The sequence below is a fragment of the Orycteropus afer genome, unplaced genomic scaffold (genome assembly GCF_000298275.1).
Source record: "Orycteropus afer afer isolate SDZICR_OR568_19922 unplaced genomic scaffold, OryAfe1.0 scaffold00010, whole genome shotgun sequence".
Lineage (NCBI taxonomy): Eukaryota > Metazoa > Chordata > Mammalia > Tubulidentata > Orycteropodidae > Orycteropus > Orycteropus afer.
The window spans coordinates 12,149,202-12,164,876 of record NW_006921597.1 but is presented as its reverse complement, the minus strand read 5'-3'; the positions used below and the strand labels follow the sequence as shown (position 1 = coordinate 12,164,876).

At 36.5% G+C, this 15,675-nt stretch overlaps 1 protein-coding gene across 1 annotated transcript in view; it reads right to left on the bottom strand.

Annotated features, from left to right (window-relative positions):
- TRIM33 (tripartite motif containing 33) overlaps positions 1-15,675 on the bottom strand; it is a 179,926-nt gene that overhangs the window by 36,639 nt on the left and 127,612 nt on the right. Inside the window, exons 5-6 of the mRNA XM_007948924.2 lie at positions 3,327-3,443; positions 1,110-1,224 (exon numbers count right to left, since the gene is read on the bottom strand). Coding sequence (XP_007947115.1) covers positions 1,110-1,224; positions 3,327-3,443 — 232 coding nt within the window. The remainder of the gene's footprint in view (positions 1-1,109; positions 1,225-3,326; positions 3,444-15,675) is intronic.

The following is a 15,675-nucleotide window of genomic DNA, read 5'->3' as shown; positions in this document are numbered from 1 at the left end:
GACTACATAGTTACTGATAAATGTGTTCCATCCCATTAGTCTTCCCCTCCTCAGGGGGCATGTATTAAAATTAAATGTAACTGACTGGATGTGCAACACAAAAGAAATCCCCAACAAAACCTGTGAGAGTAATCTCACAACTGTGCCTCAATGAAAAGATGTATTTCAAAACACAGAAATTCAAAAGTGACATTGTGCTGGCATAATTTCTTTCATATGTATTTAACTATGTGCCTAATATTTCTACACTGTACTAAAAAGAACAGATCAGAAAAAAAAACCTATTACAGGAAAATTGAAGTTAATAGTAAAAGAAGTTAAATCGTTAAGTACTTGCATAATTTAAATTATTACTATGGTGCATAAGACATAACCCAATAGCATTTGATAGTTATTAGAGCACCAAATTTTCAAATAGGAAACTTCTTTCTTCAGAAATTTACCTGCTCAGAAAATTCACATTTAGAATTTACTGACAATTAATCGTGGGCCATACAGACCAGTCTTTAATTAAAATTAATTTGTATTATACAAAGTGACTGGACTTTACATCTACATATTAATTTCAAACAGACAACACAAAGACCTGGTATCACAAAACCATTAATAACTTTATGGTTTATTACTTTTCAAAATGAGCAATATTTTAACCAAAATTATGGAAATATTTTAAAAATCACATGAAACATACAAAAAGAACTCAAACAGAAGCCCAATTTGCTTTTATATGGAAAACCTAAATTGAGGCCTCACCTTAGGAAAAAGAGAAAGAAAGAAAAAATGAGGAAGAGAGAAAGAAAGAAAACCAAAGGGGCCTGCTCCATCATCATTTACGTTACACGTAAGTCATCATTCATTCCCAAGGGAATATCATTACTGCCTACTTTATACAGCTAAAATCAATGTTATAAAATTGGGCTGAAAAGTAACTAAACTACCTTGAAAAAAGGTATGTTTTCCAATAAAAAAAAAAAGTTTATTAAAAAAGTTATTTTTTATGTACTTTGTTTCCATACCCCCTTCCCAATCTATCCATCTAAAAGAATTTTCAATAAACATTTAAAACAGCTAAAGAGCAAGTAATTTTTATTTTTGGCTTTGAACCATACCTCTAGCTGCTGTAACAGAGATTTTCCTTTCTTATTAATTTCATTGATAAGGGTGAAAATGGCCACTTTAATTTCCTGTTCTACTCGTTTGTTAGTCTCATTTACTTCTTTTATCCTGAATAAAAGAAATGCATCATTAGATTATCAATTTATTCTGTATCTCTGAGTCATTACTGTTACATAAATTCATCCAACTGGATACTTAATCAAGTAATTAAAATAAAGCTTTGTTAAAATGTACAATTTATGTCTTGGCAGATCTGACCACTCAATTTGGTTTAGGGAAGTTAAGTATATAGACAAAGAATAGATTTAATATTTAGTAATGTGAAATTAAGCTCATAAAAGTCAGTTGATCAACTCTAGATGGCAATTTCTTAAGTCAATGTCATGAATGTAATATACAAACATCTGACATCAACAACTGAGTTGAGTACCTACTTTGGCACATTGGTTGTGTTTAATCCAGATTCTTCTGAGAACAATGTGCAAAAGAACAATGTTGCGACCAATAATTATCATCCTTTGAAAGGGTAGAAATTAAGTTTGGAAGCATTTTCACTTATAATGTAAATACTTCAAATTTGAGTTCTAATATACCTCCTTCCATAAAATCTTCTCAAAATGGTTTCCTATTGTACAAAGCTAAAGGCATGAAACATTTTCAATCTACTTTAAGAAAAAAAAAGATGTTTTAGAAATAGCTGTGAGCATCCACTATAGCTATGGAAATTTCAGTTGTAAGTATGACAAGGCTGATACCTTTCTACTCACAAAATAGGAAAGGGGGAACCCTACCAATAAAAACACATAAAATGCTAAGAAACAACCAAGAAGGTAGCCTTTGATCTTCACACATTCTATTTCTGAACAAACTATAACATTACACTTTAAACCCCTAAACTGTCTTTATCTGCCAAATTCAAATGCTCTTATAGCATGTAAATCTCTTATTCTACTTCTATGCATAGATTCAGGAACATACGTGTAAAGTGTACAAAAATGTAACACTGCCACATGAATCAGCCCACTATCTTTCTTCTGAAAGGGATATCCATGCACAATTTATGAGAAGACCCAGCTATCCTCTCCAACATCATCAAAAGGTATCAGTGTTATAACTCAAAATATCCTGACATTACCATAAAAAGTAAACAATAATCACTTTTTATATTTTAAGTATGTGTATGTATATTTTTATTTATAACCTCTGAAGAGTCCTTTATTTTCTTGGTATCGCTTACTGGGAGCTCAAACCCACCAGCCATTCCTTGGAAGGAAGATGGGGCAATCTACTTCCGTAGTGATACTGCCTCGGAAACCCAAGGAGGGGTCGCTGTGAGTTGGGTCCGACTTGATGGCATATGACAACAACAACAATGTTACTTATTAGGATGAAAAGTTCTACTACCTTACTTTTTAATGAATGTATAAAACACTATTTCCATTCATTCATTCAAATATTTAATATTTTTAGGCATCTTAATGAATTTTAATATTCTAGAAGTACATAAAAGTCCCAGTATCTGTGAAGCTGTAAAATATACAAATAATAACCCTATTCAGACCTCCAGGAATTTACAGGCTTTAATGATGTCACTTTCGGATGTGTGTTTTTCTAGATGAAGAGTCCTACTCTTGTTATCTGCTCTCTTATGGAAGGTACTCCCACTCTCCTTATTAATAGATTTAATTTATTTAGAAATGAGCCAAAATAGAATACTTTAAAAAATAACAATGACCATAATGATAAAAATAACATCGGCAGCTAAAATTTGTGTATAGAAGCAGTACTATGTTTTCTCTTCATAATAAAGCTACTAAGAGAAGTACTGTTTTTAATGCTTGTTTTATAAATCAGGAAATAAGTCTGTCCACCATTCCTGATACTCTATATTATGCCTTTCACACAATCTCTAGGGTAACTTTTGTACCTCAACTCTCTAAATATTAGTTCCTTTTTCCAAACTTAACTAAGGCTCACACAAACAAGACTCTTACCAATTATGAAACATTTAAATGGGCATCCTAAAAAAGTATATAAAATTTTTGGTCAATTACATTTTGTTTAATTAACAAATACTCCTATTTCCCCCTCTAAAATAATAATGTTGTCTGTAAATGCTTAATATAGTAGGGAAACAACTTTAAACTGGGCCCACATGTATTTAACAATCCTTATAAGTGAAATTAATGGTTTTAAGGCAACACACTTACCTGTTCTGCACCTGAGTAGCTGCAAAATGAACATAATTCTTCTTTTCAAGAAGCTTAGCCAGTAGATTCTCAATTGCACCTTTCTGATTTTGAAAAGCTTCTTCCAAAAACTGATACCTTAAAGCCAGAACAAAAACTGCATTTAAAACAGACAATCTGCAACTAAGACTGGAAATGAGAAAAAAAATAGCTGCTTGAGTCAATCATGAAACCATATTTTAAAGGATCAACTCTCTGCTGACCACTACAGTACCATACCCCATCTGCAATTTGTCATTGCCAATCCCTTTCTTCTCAGGATCCAGAATAATAATTTTTATGGAAAAAATAATAGTAACTCAAAATGTGTGTGAATAGCTTGCAAGCAGCCATCTAGACACAACAATGCGTCTCTCCCTCATTCAAAGAGAATGAAGAAAACCAAAGACACATGGAAACAATTAATCCAAGGGACAAGCATACCATGTGATCCTCAGCCTATATGACTATGAGACCAGAAGAACCAGCTGGTGCCCAGCTACCACTGTCAACCACTCAGAGGAGGATCTATGTAGGAGATCCTGGATAGAGTGGGAGAACAATGTAGGACAAAACTCAAAATCATATTAAAAAAAGGGAAGGGGGAACCAGGTTTGCTTGTGTGATTGAGCCTGGCGGAACCCCTGAGACAATGGCCCCTAGCGGACCTTGAGATCTGAAATTGAACCTACTCCTATGGCTTCCAGCCAAACAAAAGTCACATGAGCTGAACATTTACATTAGGTAGATACACTCCTTGGAGAGATCAATCATGGGAATATGGAAGGGCTGCATATACACAGGGAGACAGCTCAGGAGTCAGATGTGCACAAGAGGAAAGGACAAAGGGATGAAGTGGCTATGGAGAGGAAGTGTGGGAGGAGAATTGTTGCATTGTGGGAAATTGCTGCCAGTGTCGTGAGACAAAATGTGAACTGCTGTACGGAAAATGAAATTTGCTCTGTAAACTTTCACCCAAATCACAATAAAAATGTTCTTTAAAAAAATGCTTGAATAACCTTGCATTAAAGTTTTGATTCACGCTTTTTTTTTTTAAACACTTCAAAGACTGGAGTAAATTATATACATTTTAAATTAGAAAATACAACCACATTATAAGAAAATAATTTTAAAGTGGAGAAAAATCACCTAGTTTCAATTTAACAAATTCACTGTAGTACACAGTTCCTTAGTCTTTCTATTATACATTTTAAAATGCAAGTGTACTCATATTGTACATGTAATATTACATCTCCCTTTTTTATTTCTATAATGACAATCTGAAATAATTTTTCAGCTCTACATGCTGTATATTACCATTCCTTCCAAAAACGATTTTATCAATTAACAGTATCACCAACACCAGCTTTATTTTAACACTGTCCACATGAGTTGTACATTTTAAGATTTTCTAATTACTATAGTGAAGAACAGACATTATAATTCAAATATACAGTTAATTGGTTACTAGGAAGCTAGAATGGCTTTGCTAGCATTAGCTCCTCCTTATAAATGCTCATTAAATCTACAAATATTGTTCAGTTCCTTCTATATGCAGGAGGAACCAGTCCCTGGAGGACACTATGCTCGGTAAAGTAGAGGGTCAATAAAAAAAGGAAGACCCTGAACAAGATGGAGTGAAAACAGTGGCTCCAACAATGGGCTCAAACACAGCCCATTGCTGTGAGGATGGTTCAGGACTGGGCAATGATTCGTTCTGTAGTATATGGGATCACTATGAGCTGAACCAACTTGATGGCACCTACCAACAATGTCTCCTAGGGATATATGGGTAAAATGATCCATTGTGGCTCATATTCTAATAGGAATTAGGCACAAGTACGAAATGACATCACACTGTGATGGAGGTATATACAACCTGCAAGAAAACACAGTCTGCCTAAGTCTGCCTCAACAGTGAGGAACGTTACATAGCAAAGTGAGATCATTATTATTCTGTGGTAAGTGTAGAGGCATAACTGTGGCACTACAAATTCTTCAATATGGCCAAAGAAAAACATGCAAAGGTTAGAATATGAGATGTCAACTGATAAGATTCAGAGTCAGATTATGAAGGGCCAGGTATGTCATGCTAATTTTTAGATTTTATTCTTTAAGTAATGAGAAACCACTGAAGAATTTTACACAGGATGTGATAATTGGAATGATATTCTAGAAAAATCACTAGACAGAAATATGTTAAGATATGGATAGAGAGGGATAACAATGTGAACAAAACTCAAAATCATTTTGAAGGAAAAAAAAGTGCAGGGGGGAGGGGCAGGTGCTGGTCTGATAGAGCCTGGTGGAACCACTGAGACTATGGCCCTTAGCTGCCCTTCAGGTCTGGAACTGAACCCACATCTGTGGTTTCCAGCCAAACAAAAGACAGGCATATGAGTTGAACATTTGCCTGAGGTAGATACAACTCCTTGGAAAGAACAATCATGAGAGAAAGAAGGGCTGTTTATGCACAGGGAGACAGCTCAGGGGGCAGGGGTGCATGGAGGGATGGACAGAGGAAAGAGGTGACTGTTGGGAGGAAGTGGGAGCTGTTGCATTGGGATGAATTATGGTCAATGTCATGAGACAAAGTGTATGTGAAACGCTATATGGAAAGTCAATTTGCTCTGTAAATTTTCACCCAAATCACAATTAAAAAAAAAAAAAAAAGGAAAGAAATATGTTAAGATAGAGCTGAAGAAGGGAGCAGAAGGGAAAGATCAGCTAGAACTCTAGGGGAGTAACTCAGATGAGCGATCAGGGTAGTACTGGTAGTACAGCTGAAAAAACAAGCTAGAACAATGGGCTTTGTTAGAGAAAGCAGCAACTTTGGTGATTTGGGAAGTTTATGTGGCTCCAGTTACGGCAAGGTCCAGGGTAAGACCTGAAAATAGAATGCATAGCTGAAGTAGAATCAAGAAAAGGTCACTGAAAATGAGGAAATCACAATACTAACAAAGTTATTATTGTCCATGCAGACACTAAAATAGCTAGAGTAAACGCAGGAATTGAGGTGAAGAGCTAGATTATGAGCATCTAGACGTTTGTGTTTTCAGTGAGGTCTCAGTTAAGATAAAGACAGAAGGAAAGGCTATGAGAAGGTGTGAATGTCAAGAAAAGTTGGGTTAAATAAAGGGAAGTTTGCTAAGTGGTAGGGTTGAAGAGGTGAAGGAAGAATGGTGAGCAGCAGAAGAGGAAGTGTAGACTAATATAGGGATCAGTGTTATAGAGAACAGCTTCCCAGTGAGGCTTTTATTTTATGTACTAAGAACATATTTTTAAAGCAAAAAAAAAAAAAAAAAAAAAATTGCCTATGAATTGGGAGCTCTGGTGGCGTAGTGCCTAAGGCACTTGACTACTAACCAGAAGGCTAGTAGTTTAAACCCACCAGCCACTCCTCTGAAGGAAGGTTGGGCAATCTACTTCTGTAGTGATACTGCCTCGGAAACCCAAGCAAGGGCTGCTATGGGTCGGATCTGACTTGTCGGCAGTGAGTTAGTATAATGTGAATTATGTTGTTCGCTGTTGTTCTTTGCTGACGAGTCGGCCCCGACTCACAGCGACCCCTCCTTGGGTTTCCGAGACAGTATCACTACAGAGGTAGGATTGCCCAACCTTCCTTCCGAGGAGTGGCTGGTGGGTTTGAACCGCCAGCCTTCTGGTTAGCAGCCAAGTGCCTTAGGCACTACGCTACCAGAGCTCCCAATTCATAGTGAATTATAGCACATTATAAATTAAGATACTGATTAAAAGCACAAAAATCATATGGGTATTTTAATTTAAAAGACATTTAAAGAGGTTCTCTACTACTGGAAAGGCACCCAAAGACTGTTCTTCACTGAAGAGCAACACTGATTTATTCCATATATCAAGATTTCCCTGTGTTCAAGATAAAGTTTCACTACGTTAAATCTGTACAAGTAAATTAAGTAGATGAGAATACCATGCTAAGCCTTAAAGAGCATTACACTGTGAGAACAGTCTTCTGAAGCAAAGTTTGATTATGTTAGCAAATAGGAAGGTATTTGGTAGGAAACTGAATTACCATAATTCATAAAATTTAACATTGTAATTATTTCTCTTTTTACACGCCAATAAACATGTTTTAGAATTCTTTTTCTAGCAATATCTTCTTCCATTCATATGAACAAGAAGCAAGCAAAAATACACTATTTTCCTATACCTGGGTAAAAATATTTATCCTTTCCTCCCTGTGATGGTTAACGTTATGTGCCAACTTGGCTAGGCACAATTCTCATTACAGCTGACCCCTGAACAATACAGGTTTGAACTGCGCAAGTCCACTTATATGGGGACTTTTTTCAATCTGGTAGAAGGGTTCCAATTATTCAAGATTGCTTTTGACTTCTTTTACAACACAACCCCTTACATGATGTGGGCAATGAAACTAAAACAAACAGTAGAAGAATTGGTATCATATAGAAACAATTTTAAAGAGATGAAAAAGCAAAAATGTCCAACAGAAATTACTATGTATTTGCGCAAAGTTACACCAAGTGTGACTGCCTCTCTTGCCTCTCCTACCTCCTCCACCTCTTCCACCTCTGCAACAGCATGACCAAGCCCTCTTCTTCCTCCTCCCTTCTCAGATGATGAAAATGAAGACCTCTGTGATGATCTACATTCACTTAATAAATAGTAAATAATTATCATGTCATACAGTTAATAAACTTACTGTTGTGCATCTTTGTGAAGATCTAATAACTGTATGAAAAGAACTGTGTTAATCACCTCTTTTTGTTCCTGGAAAGGCTTCCAGCAGGGTATTAATCCAGCTATCGAATCAACTTCAACTCATAGTGACCCCGCAGGGTTTCCAAAGCTGTAAATCTTTCTGGAAGTATACTGCATCATCTTTCTCCTGTGGAACAGCTGATGGGTTCAAATTGCCAACCTTATGGTTAGCAACCATATGCTGTAACCACTGAACGACCAAAACCCCTAATAGGCTATTAGTAGTAAAATTTTGGGGGAGTCAAAAGTTCTATGTGGATATTTTACTGTGCAGAGGGTCAGCACCCTCAACCTCCCACGTTTTTCAAGGATTAATTATACTATGTCATTATCCTCTGTTTTGTGATCTGAAGTAAGGGGAACTTTCTTGGAAGTACAGGCTGCATCCAATACATATGGGTGTTCTGGCAAAACTCATTCACTCTCAATCCTGAATCCAACTTTTCATTCATTCTCTGACCTGTAGATTTTGGGTTTGTCAGCCTGTACAACCATGTGAGTCAGGAAAAGCCTCCAGTCTAATGACTGACCCACAGGTAAGGCACTTGTCAGCTTCCACAATTATGTGAGCCATTTCTTTGAAATAAATCTCAATATCTATCTATCTATCTACCTACCTACCTACCTACCTATCTAACTACTACACTTCACTGGTTTTGTTCGTCTACAGAACTCAGCCTAATATAGAGGTTGAAACCTGGGCTGGATGTTAAAGATGATTAACTAGACAAACTAGGGAGAAAGGCAAGAGCTTTTAAGGGAGGGGAAAATATCTAAATGTAAAAAGTATAAACTTCTGAAGTCACCTTTTCAGGACAAAGCAAAAGAAGGTAAACCTACAGAAGTAGGAAGATACCAAGCTAGGGAGTCCTATACATTTTACTGAGGCTAAACTTAAAATAAGAATAATGGTGAACATCAAAGGACTGACTGAAACACAGGAGTGGATAGATCAAATTTGTCTCTGTTGACTTGAAAATCAAAGGACCAGCCACTCCTTTCAGAAGGAAGGTTGGGCAATCTACTTCTGTAGAAATGTTGTTGTTGTTGTTATGTGCCATCAAGTTGGACTCGAATCATAGCATCCCCTCCTTGGGTTTCTGAGGCGGTATCACTACAGAAGTAGATTGCCCAACCTTCCTTCCAAAGAGTGGCTGGTGGGTTTGAACCACCAGCCTTCTGGTTAGCTGTCTCCTTCCGTAGAGATACCACCTCGGAAACCCAAGAAGGAGTCACTTTGAGTCAGATCTGACTCGATGGCAGTGAGTTTGGTTTTGGTTTTTGGATAGAATGGGAGAAAAATGTAGTACAACACTCAAAATCATTAAAAAAAATAAAAAAGATCTGGCTAACTAGTCTGGTAGAGATTGGTAGAAACCCCTAGACTTTGTTGTTGTTGTTATGTGCCGTCAAGTCGGACCCGACTCACAGTGACCCTTCCTTGGTTTTCCGAGGCAGTATCACTACGGAAGTAGATCGCCCCATCTTCCTTCCGAGGAGTGGCTGGTGGGTTTGAACTGCCCGCCTTCTGGTTAGCAGTGGAGTGCCTTAGGCACTACGCTACCAGAGCTCCCCCCTAGACTTTAGCCCTTAGATATTCTTCAAGCTGGAAATGAACTTACCCCCATGGCTCAATTTTCAGCCAAATGATAGATAGACAGGCCTATAAGGTGAACAATAACACCAGGGAAATATGCATTCCTCAGTACAATCAACAATACGAAATCAAAAGGGTAGTATCTGCCCAGAGATAAAGCTCAGAAGGCAGGAAGAGACAGTAATGAAGGACAAAGGGAAATGGTAAACCCAGGGAGGAAGTGAGAAGAGTGCTGTTACACTGTGGGAATTGCAATCAACGTCACAAAACAAAATGCTTATGGATTCTTCAATGCAAAACCAATTTGCTCTGTAAAATTTCACCCACATCATAATAAAAAGGAATTTTTCAAAAATTATAAAGTTGAAATACTTTAGAAATGGAAAGAATTACCAGTAGATAGCTTTTAAGTGTAACTGTGATTAAATGTGAGAATAATGAAAGAAATTTCGTAGACTTTAATTTTGTATATGAGATTGTGGGAGCTCTGATAGCACAGAGCATTTGGTTAACCAAAAAGTTGGCAGTTTGAACCCACCAGCTGTTTTGCAGGAGAAAGATGAAGCAATCTGCTTCAGTAAAGATGTAAAGCCTTGAAAATACTATGGGGCAATTCTACTCTGTCCTATAGGGTCAATCTGAGTGGGAAGTGACTCAAATGCAGCGGGTTTGGTTTTCTGGTATATGAGGTAGTGATTTTTTTGTTTTTTAATTTTTATTGTGATTTGGGTGCAAATTTACAAAGCAGATTCATTTTACTCTCAACAGTTCATGCACATTGAGGCAGTGATTTTTTTTTTTTTAAATTTTTTTTTTTTATTAGGATTTGGGTGAAGATTTACAGAGTAAATTCACTTTTCATACAGCAGTTCACATATACTTTGTCTCATGTCATTGACCAAAATTTACAATGCAGCAGCTCCCCTCCCACTTCCTCCCCATAGTTACCTCCTCCCAGTGTCCATCCCTTCATACTCTTCGAGGCAGTGATTCTTAACGTGGGCTCTTTCATCACAAAGAGCTATTTGCAGTATTCAAAAATGTCTAGTTAAAAATTATGTGTTAGCGTGATTTAGTTAGTATGGGCTAAATAAAACTTTTGGCTAGAATAAGAGAAACTAAATATAGTAACTTTAATACTACTGGTTATATGATTTTGATCAGAATTAATCACTATGCTTATAGGTGGGTTTATTATTATTATTGACAAACAAACTAGTATTTAATACAGTTTGCTAAGAAATTTTCCAAAATATGGTGTTTATGAGTAAGGGATGGGAGAAGAAGAATAAAAAAAAATTGTTTTATATATGTATAAATGGGAATCACTGAGCCTGAAACTTCTGAATATACATTTAGGGTCTTTATTAGGTTCTGACCTATATAGGTATGTTATTCTATTTACCAAGTAAAGTATAGTGTTATTGTTGGTTACTGTCAGTGTATGTAACAACTAGCAGAATTTTATTCCGGCACATTTTGGGAAGTATATAATCTTTGTGTGTATCCAAACTGATTATCTATGGAAACATTTTTTAAAAACTAGTAAGAAGTTATTCTCAATCAGTTTGGTTTTCTTCATTCCATTATTATGTCTAAAAATTTAAGCAAAATTCCAAATATACTAGAGGTTGAAATGTACTGAACGTATATCAACCACTTTCAAAACTATCTACTTACAGTCATGTTTATCTACATGCCAACTCACTATACACCCCTTAGCCTCCAGATTACTTTGAAGGAAATCTCAAGGGCACTGGGTTTGGTTTTCTGCATGTGAGTAGTGATTCTTTTTTGAGAACTTACTGTTGTCAGCCATTGTGCTAAGTATCTTACACAGATTGGCTCATTTAATCTTCAGAAATACTCTATGATATAGGTACTATTACTAGCTTCACAGTAACAGTTGGATTAGTTGACCAACCTTCTGTGTCTGAATACTTCTTTAGTAAAATATGAATTTTTCTAAGAACTAAACACACCAAGTACTTAGGAATAAAAATGACTTATGTTAACTATTATTGTTATTCTTAACAGTAATTCAAAATAATTTGCACTGCTACAGGCAAAGTCTCTTAACAACAAGTCTACTCTACATACAAACACCTGGTGACAGTGTTTTAGCAAAATTAAATTAACAACAACAACAACAACAAAACAGATGCTAGTTCCTCAGTCAAGGATCTATATGGAACAGAGATGGTAACAACCACACAAGATGATATACAGTTCAGGAAGAGTCACAGTGAGTTACTCTGAGAAACATGATGAGAATATAAAAGTATGGAGAATTCTAGAAAGCCTGGGGAAGGCATTAAAATTCTCAAACAAAAAAAAGAGAACAAAATTCACCTTTAATTAAATCTCAAAAGGCACAGTAACACCAGTTCACAGGACATTTGTTTCTATTACTGTTTCAAGTTAACTAATCTTGTTTTCTATAGTGTCCAGTATTCTGTATCACAAAATTATGCAGAAAAAAAGGACTGAAAAAAAGAACAAAGCATTAGTGAGTTGTGATACTTTTAATGACCCTAGTATAATTGGAGATTCCAAAGGAAAAAAGAGGGGGGGGGGAAATATATTTGAATAAATTTCAACTATGGATGAAAATTTTCCAAATTTAATAAAAGCTATAAATACACAAATCTAAGAAACTGCTAACTAGAAGGCTGGTGGTTGAAACCCACCAGCCACTCCTCGGAAGGAAGATGGGGCAATCTACTTCTGTAGTGATACTGCCTCGGAAACCCAAGGAGGGGTCACTATGGGTCGGGTCCAACTCTACAGCACATAACAACAAAAACAAGAAACTCAAAATGCCTAAACTTAAGAAAATCAAATTAAAGTATACTATTTTCAAACTGTTCAAAACCAGTGATAAAGAGAAAACTTTAAAAGCTAGAGAAGGAGAAAAGATTTATTATCTACAAATGGAAAAAAGATGGGAATGACAGCAAACTTCACATTGGAAATAATGCAAGTCATAGGACAGTGGAGCAAACATCTTCAAAGCAGTGACAGAAAACTGTCAGCCTAGAATTATTTATCCAACAAAAATCCTTTAATATGAAAATGAAAGTTCTATGGGTGATGACTATTTTGACTGTGATGATATTTCACACATCACCACAAGGGCATACCTATATCACCAGAAAACAGAGATCCCAGAGTGCTATAATCTCTGTGTAAAGTTGTGTAAGAGTGCCTTGCTCCTCCACTATCTCTGAGAGACTGAAGGAAAGTTACAATGGTACTGTGTTAAGAGTAGAAGAGGGACCCCTTGGAGATACAGCCACAAAGCACCCCATGACATGTGTATTTTTAGTCTAAATGCACTATCTTGATGTCCAAAATAACTTCATTCTGGAAATTTAATGGTCTCAAACTGGCAGTATTTCTAAATTCCTGGCAAAAGGATATCTAATCCTCTACAGAAAAAAGTGTCTTAACTTTGGACAAATAAGTTGCCAAGGAAAATTAAGTGCATAATTAAAAATAACCACACGTTTTCCTTTCAGGAAGGCATGGCTGGCAAAATGATGGTGCAAATTTCCAAAAAGAGGAAGCTGTTGCTGATGGCATCTTGAAATATGAACAAAATGACTTTCTCACTCAAAAACTGGCTAAAGATGGTTACTCTCAGGTTGATGCTTGAGATACACCAAGCAGAACAGAAATCATTATTCCAGCCACCAGGATGCAGAAGGTAACAAGGGCTGGTGAATCCAGGAATTCACAGCTGTACGTAGTTCAGAAGAGGTTTGGTTTCTCTGAGGGCAATATGGAGTTTTATGCTGAAAAGGTGGCTAAAAGAGGTCTGTGGGCCATTGTCTAGGCAGTTTCTATATAAACAAACTCCTAAGAAAGCTTGCTGTGCAGAGGACCTGCTGCGGTGTGCAACAGTTCATCAAGGAGAGTGAGGCCAAGAGCTGTGAGGTCAAGGTGTCCAAGGATAGATGGCTAAATCCATGAAGTCTATGGATGACTTGATGATCCACAGTGGGGGCCCCATTAACTACTACATCGCCATGGCCATGTGTCATGTGTTGCTCAGACAAGGCATGCTGGATATCATATCAAAGTGAAGATCATGCTGGCTTAAAACCCAAGTGGTAAGATTGGCCTTAAAAAGCCCTCCCCCCTCCCCAAAATCAAGTGAGTATTATGGAACCTAAGGATGAGATACTACCCACTACTCTTATTTCAGAACAGAAGGGTGGGAAGTCAGAGCCACTTGCCATGCCCCTGTCAGTCCTAACTGTGTAAAAGGGTCTCCATGGCAACCGGTTCTGGCATATAGATGTTGCTCTGTAAGAACATTAATAAAAGCTTTTAGAAAGAAAAAAGAAATAGCCATACATATAAGAAAACATAGCTCCTTGAACAAGAATCAGGAAAACATGCACTAACAGAGGCAAAATAGCCATGCTTACTATATTTAAAGAAAGAAATATAAGCTAATAAATATTCAGGCAACTACTGAAAAGGTAGCTTGTTGACGAAATAATTCTGTATCTTGATTTCAGTGGTACTCACACAAATCTACAGGTGATAAAATGGCACAGAACTATATGCACACATTGTATCAATGTCAATTTCCTAGCTTAGGTTTTATATTACAGTTATATAAGATGTAACTATTGGGAGAAACTGGATGAAGAATACAGAGGACTACTATGTACATTTTGGGGGCAACTCCCATAAATCCATGATTTTATATCTCAAAACAGAAAGTCTTAAAAGGGAGGGATGGGTAGATTTCTGAGGGAATGAAATGCAAGTTACTAAACTAATATTTAAAACACAATGGGTGGGTTTTAATAACAGCTTAGACATAGTTAAAGAGAGTATCTGTCAACTGAGGTTGATCAAAGCAATCATCTGTTTCCTATTCTGAATTTTTTAAATAGTAATTACAGGAGTTAAGAGACATGGAGAATGGAATAAAGGACTGGCATTCCAGAAGGAATGATAAGGAACGCAACAGAAGCAATATTTGGAGAACTCAGTAACCGAAAATACAATCTACAAATTGAAAAGAAAAAAAAAAAAAAACAGGGAAGCTGAAAAGCAGTCAGAAAACAAAAAAACAAAACATATAGAAAGTTTGTTGTCCAATCAAGGCAAAAAGTTAGTGTGCTAACACAACAGCAAGTAACTGACAAGCCATAATATAAAATGCTAAATGCAGCAAAAGAGCTTTCAAGAACGAGAATAAAATAAAGATATTTACAGACAAACAAAAACAAAAACCACCATCAGTACACTCTCACTAAGGAAATTATTTTAAAAAAATAAACAACAAAATAAAATAAACGCCAGGCAATGACAGTGAATCGAGATGGAAGGGCTGAGACGCAAGAAGAGAAAAAGACCAGAGAAAGTGGCATTAAAAAAAAAAAAAAAAGGCAGCCCAAACTAACTGCCAAGAAGTTGAATCTGACTCATAGCAACCCCTTCCTGGGTTTGAACTGGCAGCCATATATGAAAAAATACTTTGCAGGGGGAAGAGAACAGAAAAAGTTAAACTCCACAATAATTACAGGGTGAAGGGGAGAGAAAAATGGAGTTTTTAAGTGGTTAATGGTAAGGGGCAGGAGGCAATGATATTGATTAAACTTAAACTTTGATAAATGTACTATTGCAGTTTCCAGGGAAACAACCAGGGCAAAAGAAACAACATAAAACTTTGAAACTAACCATAGTCACAGGGGACATCAAGCTCAATTATCATAACATACTACACAAAACACTGTTCCACCTCCTACTTTGGTGAGTAGTGATTGGGATCTTAAAATCTTAAAAGCACCAATCTAGATGAAACAATGGGTCTCTCCTCATCCAGAGCAAAGAAGAATGAAGAAAACCAAAGATTCATGGGAACAACTAGTACTGGCGACTGGTACAGGATGCGGCCTATACAACTATGAGAACAGAAGAACTAGATGGTGCCCAGCTAACAGTGTCAACCAC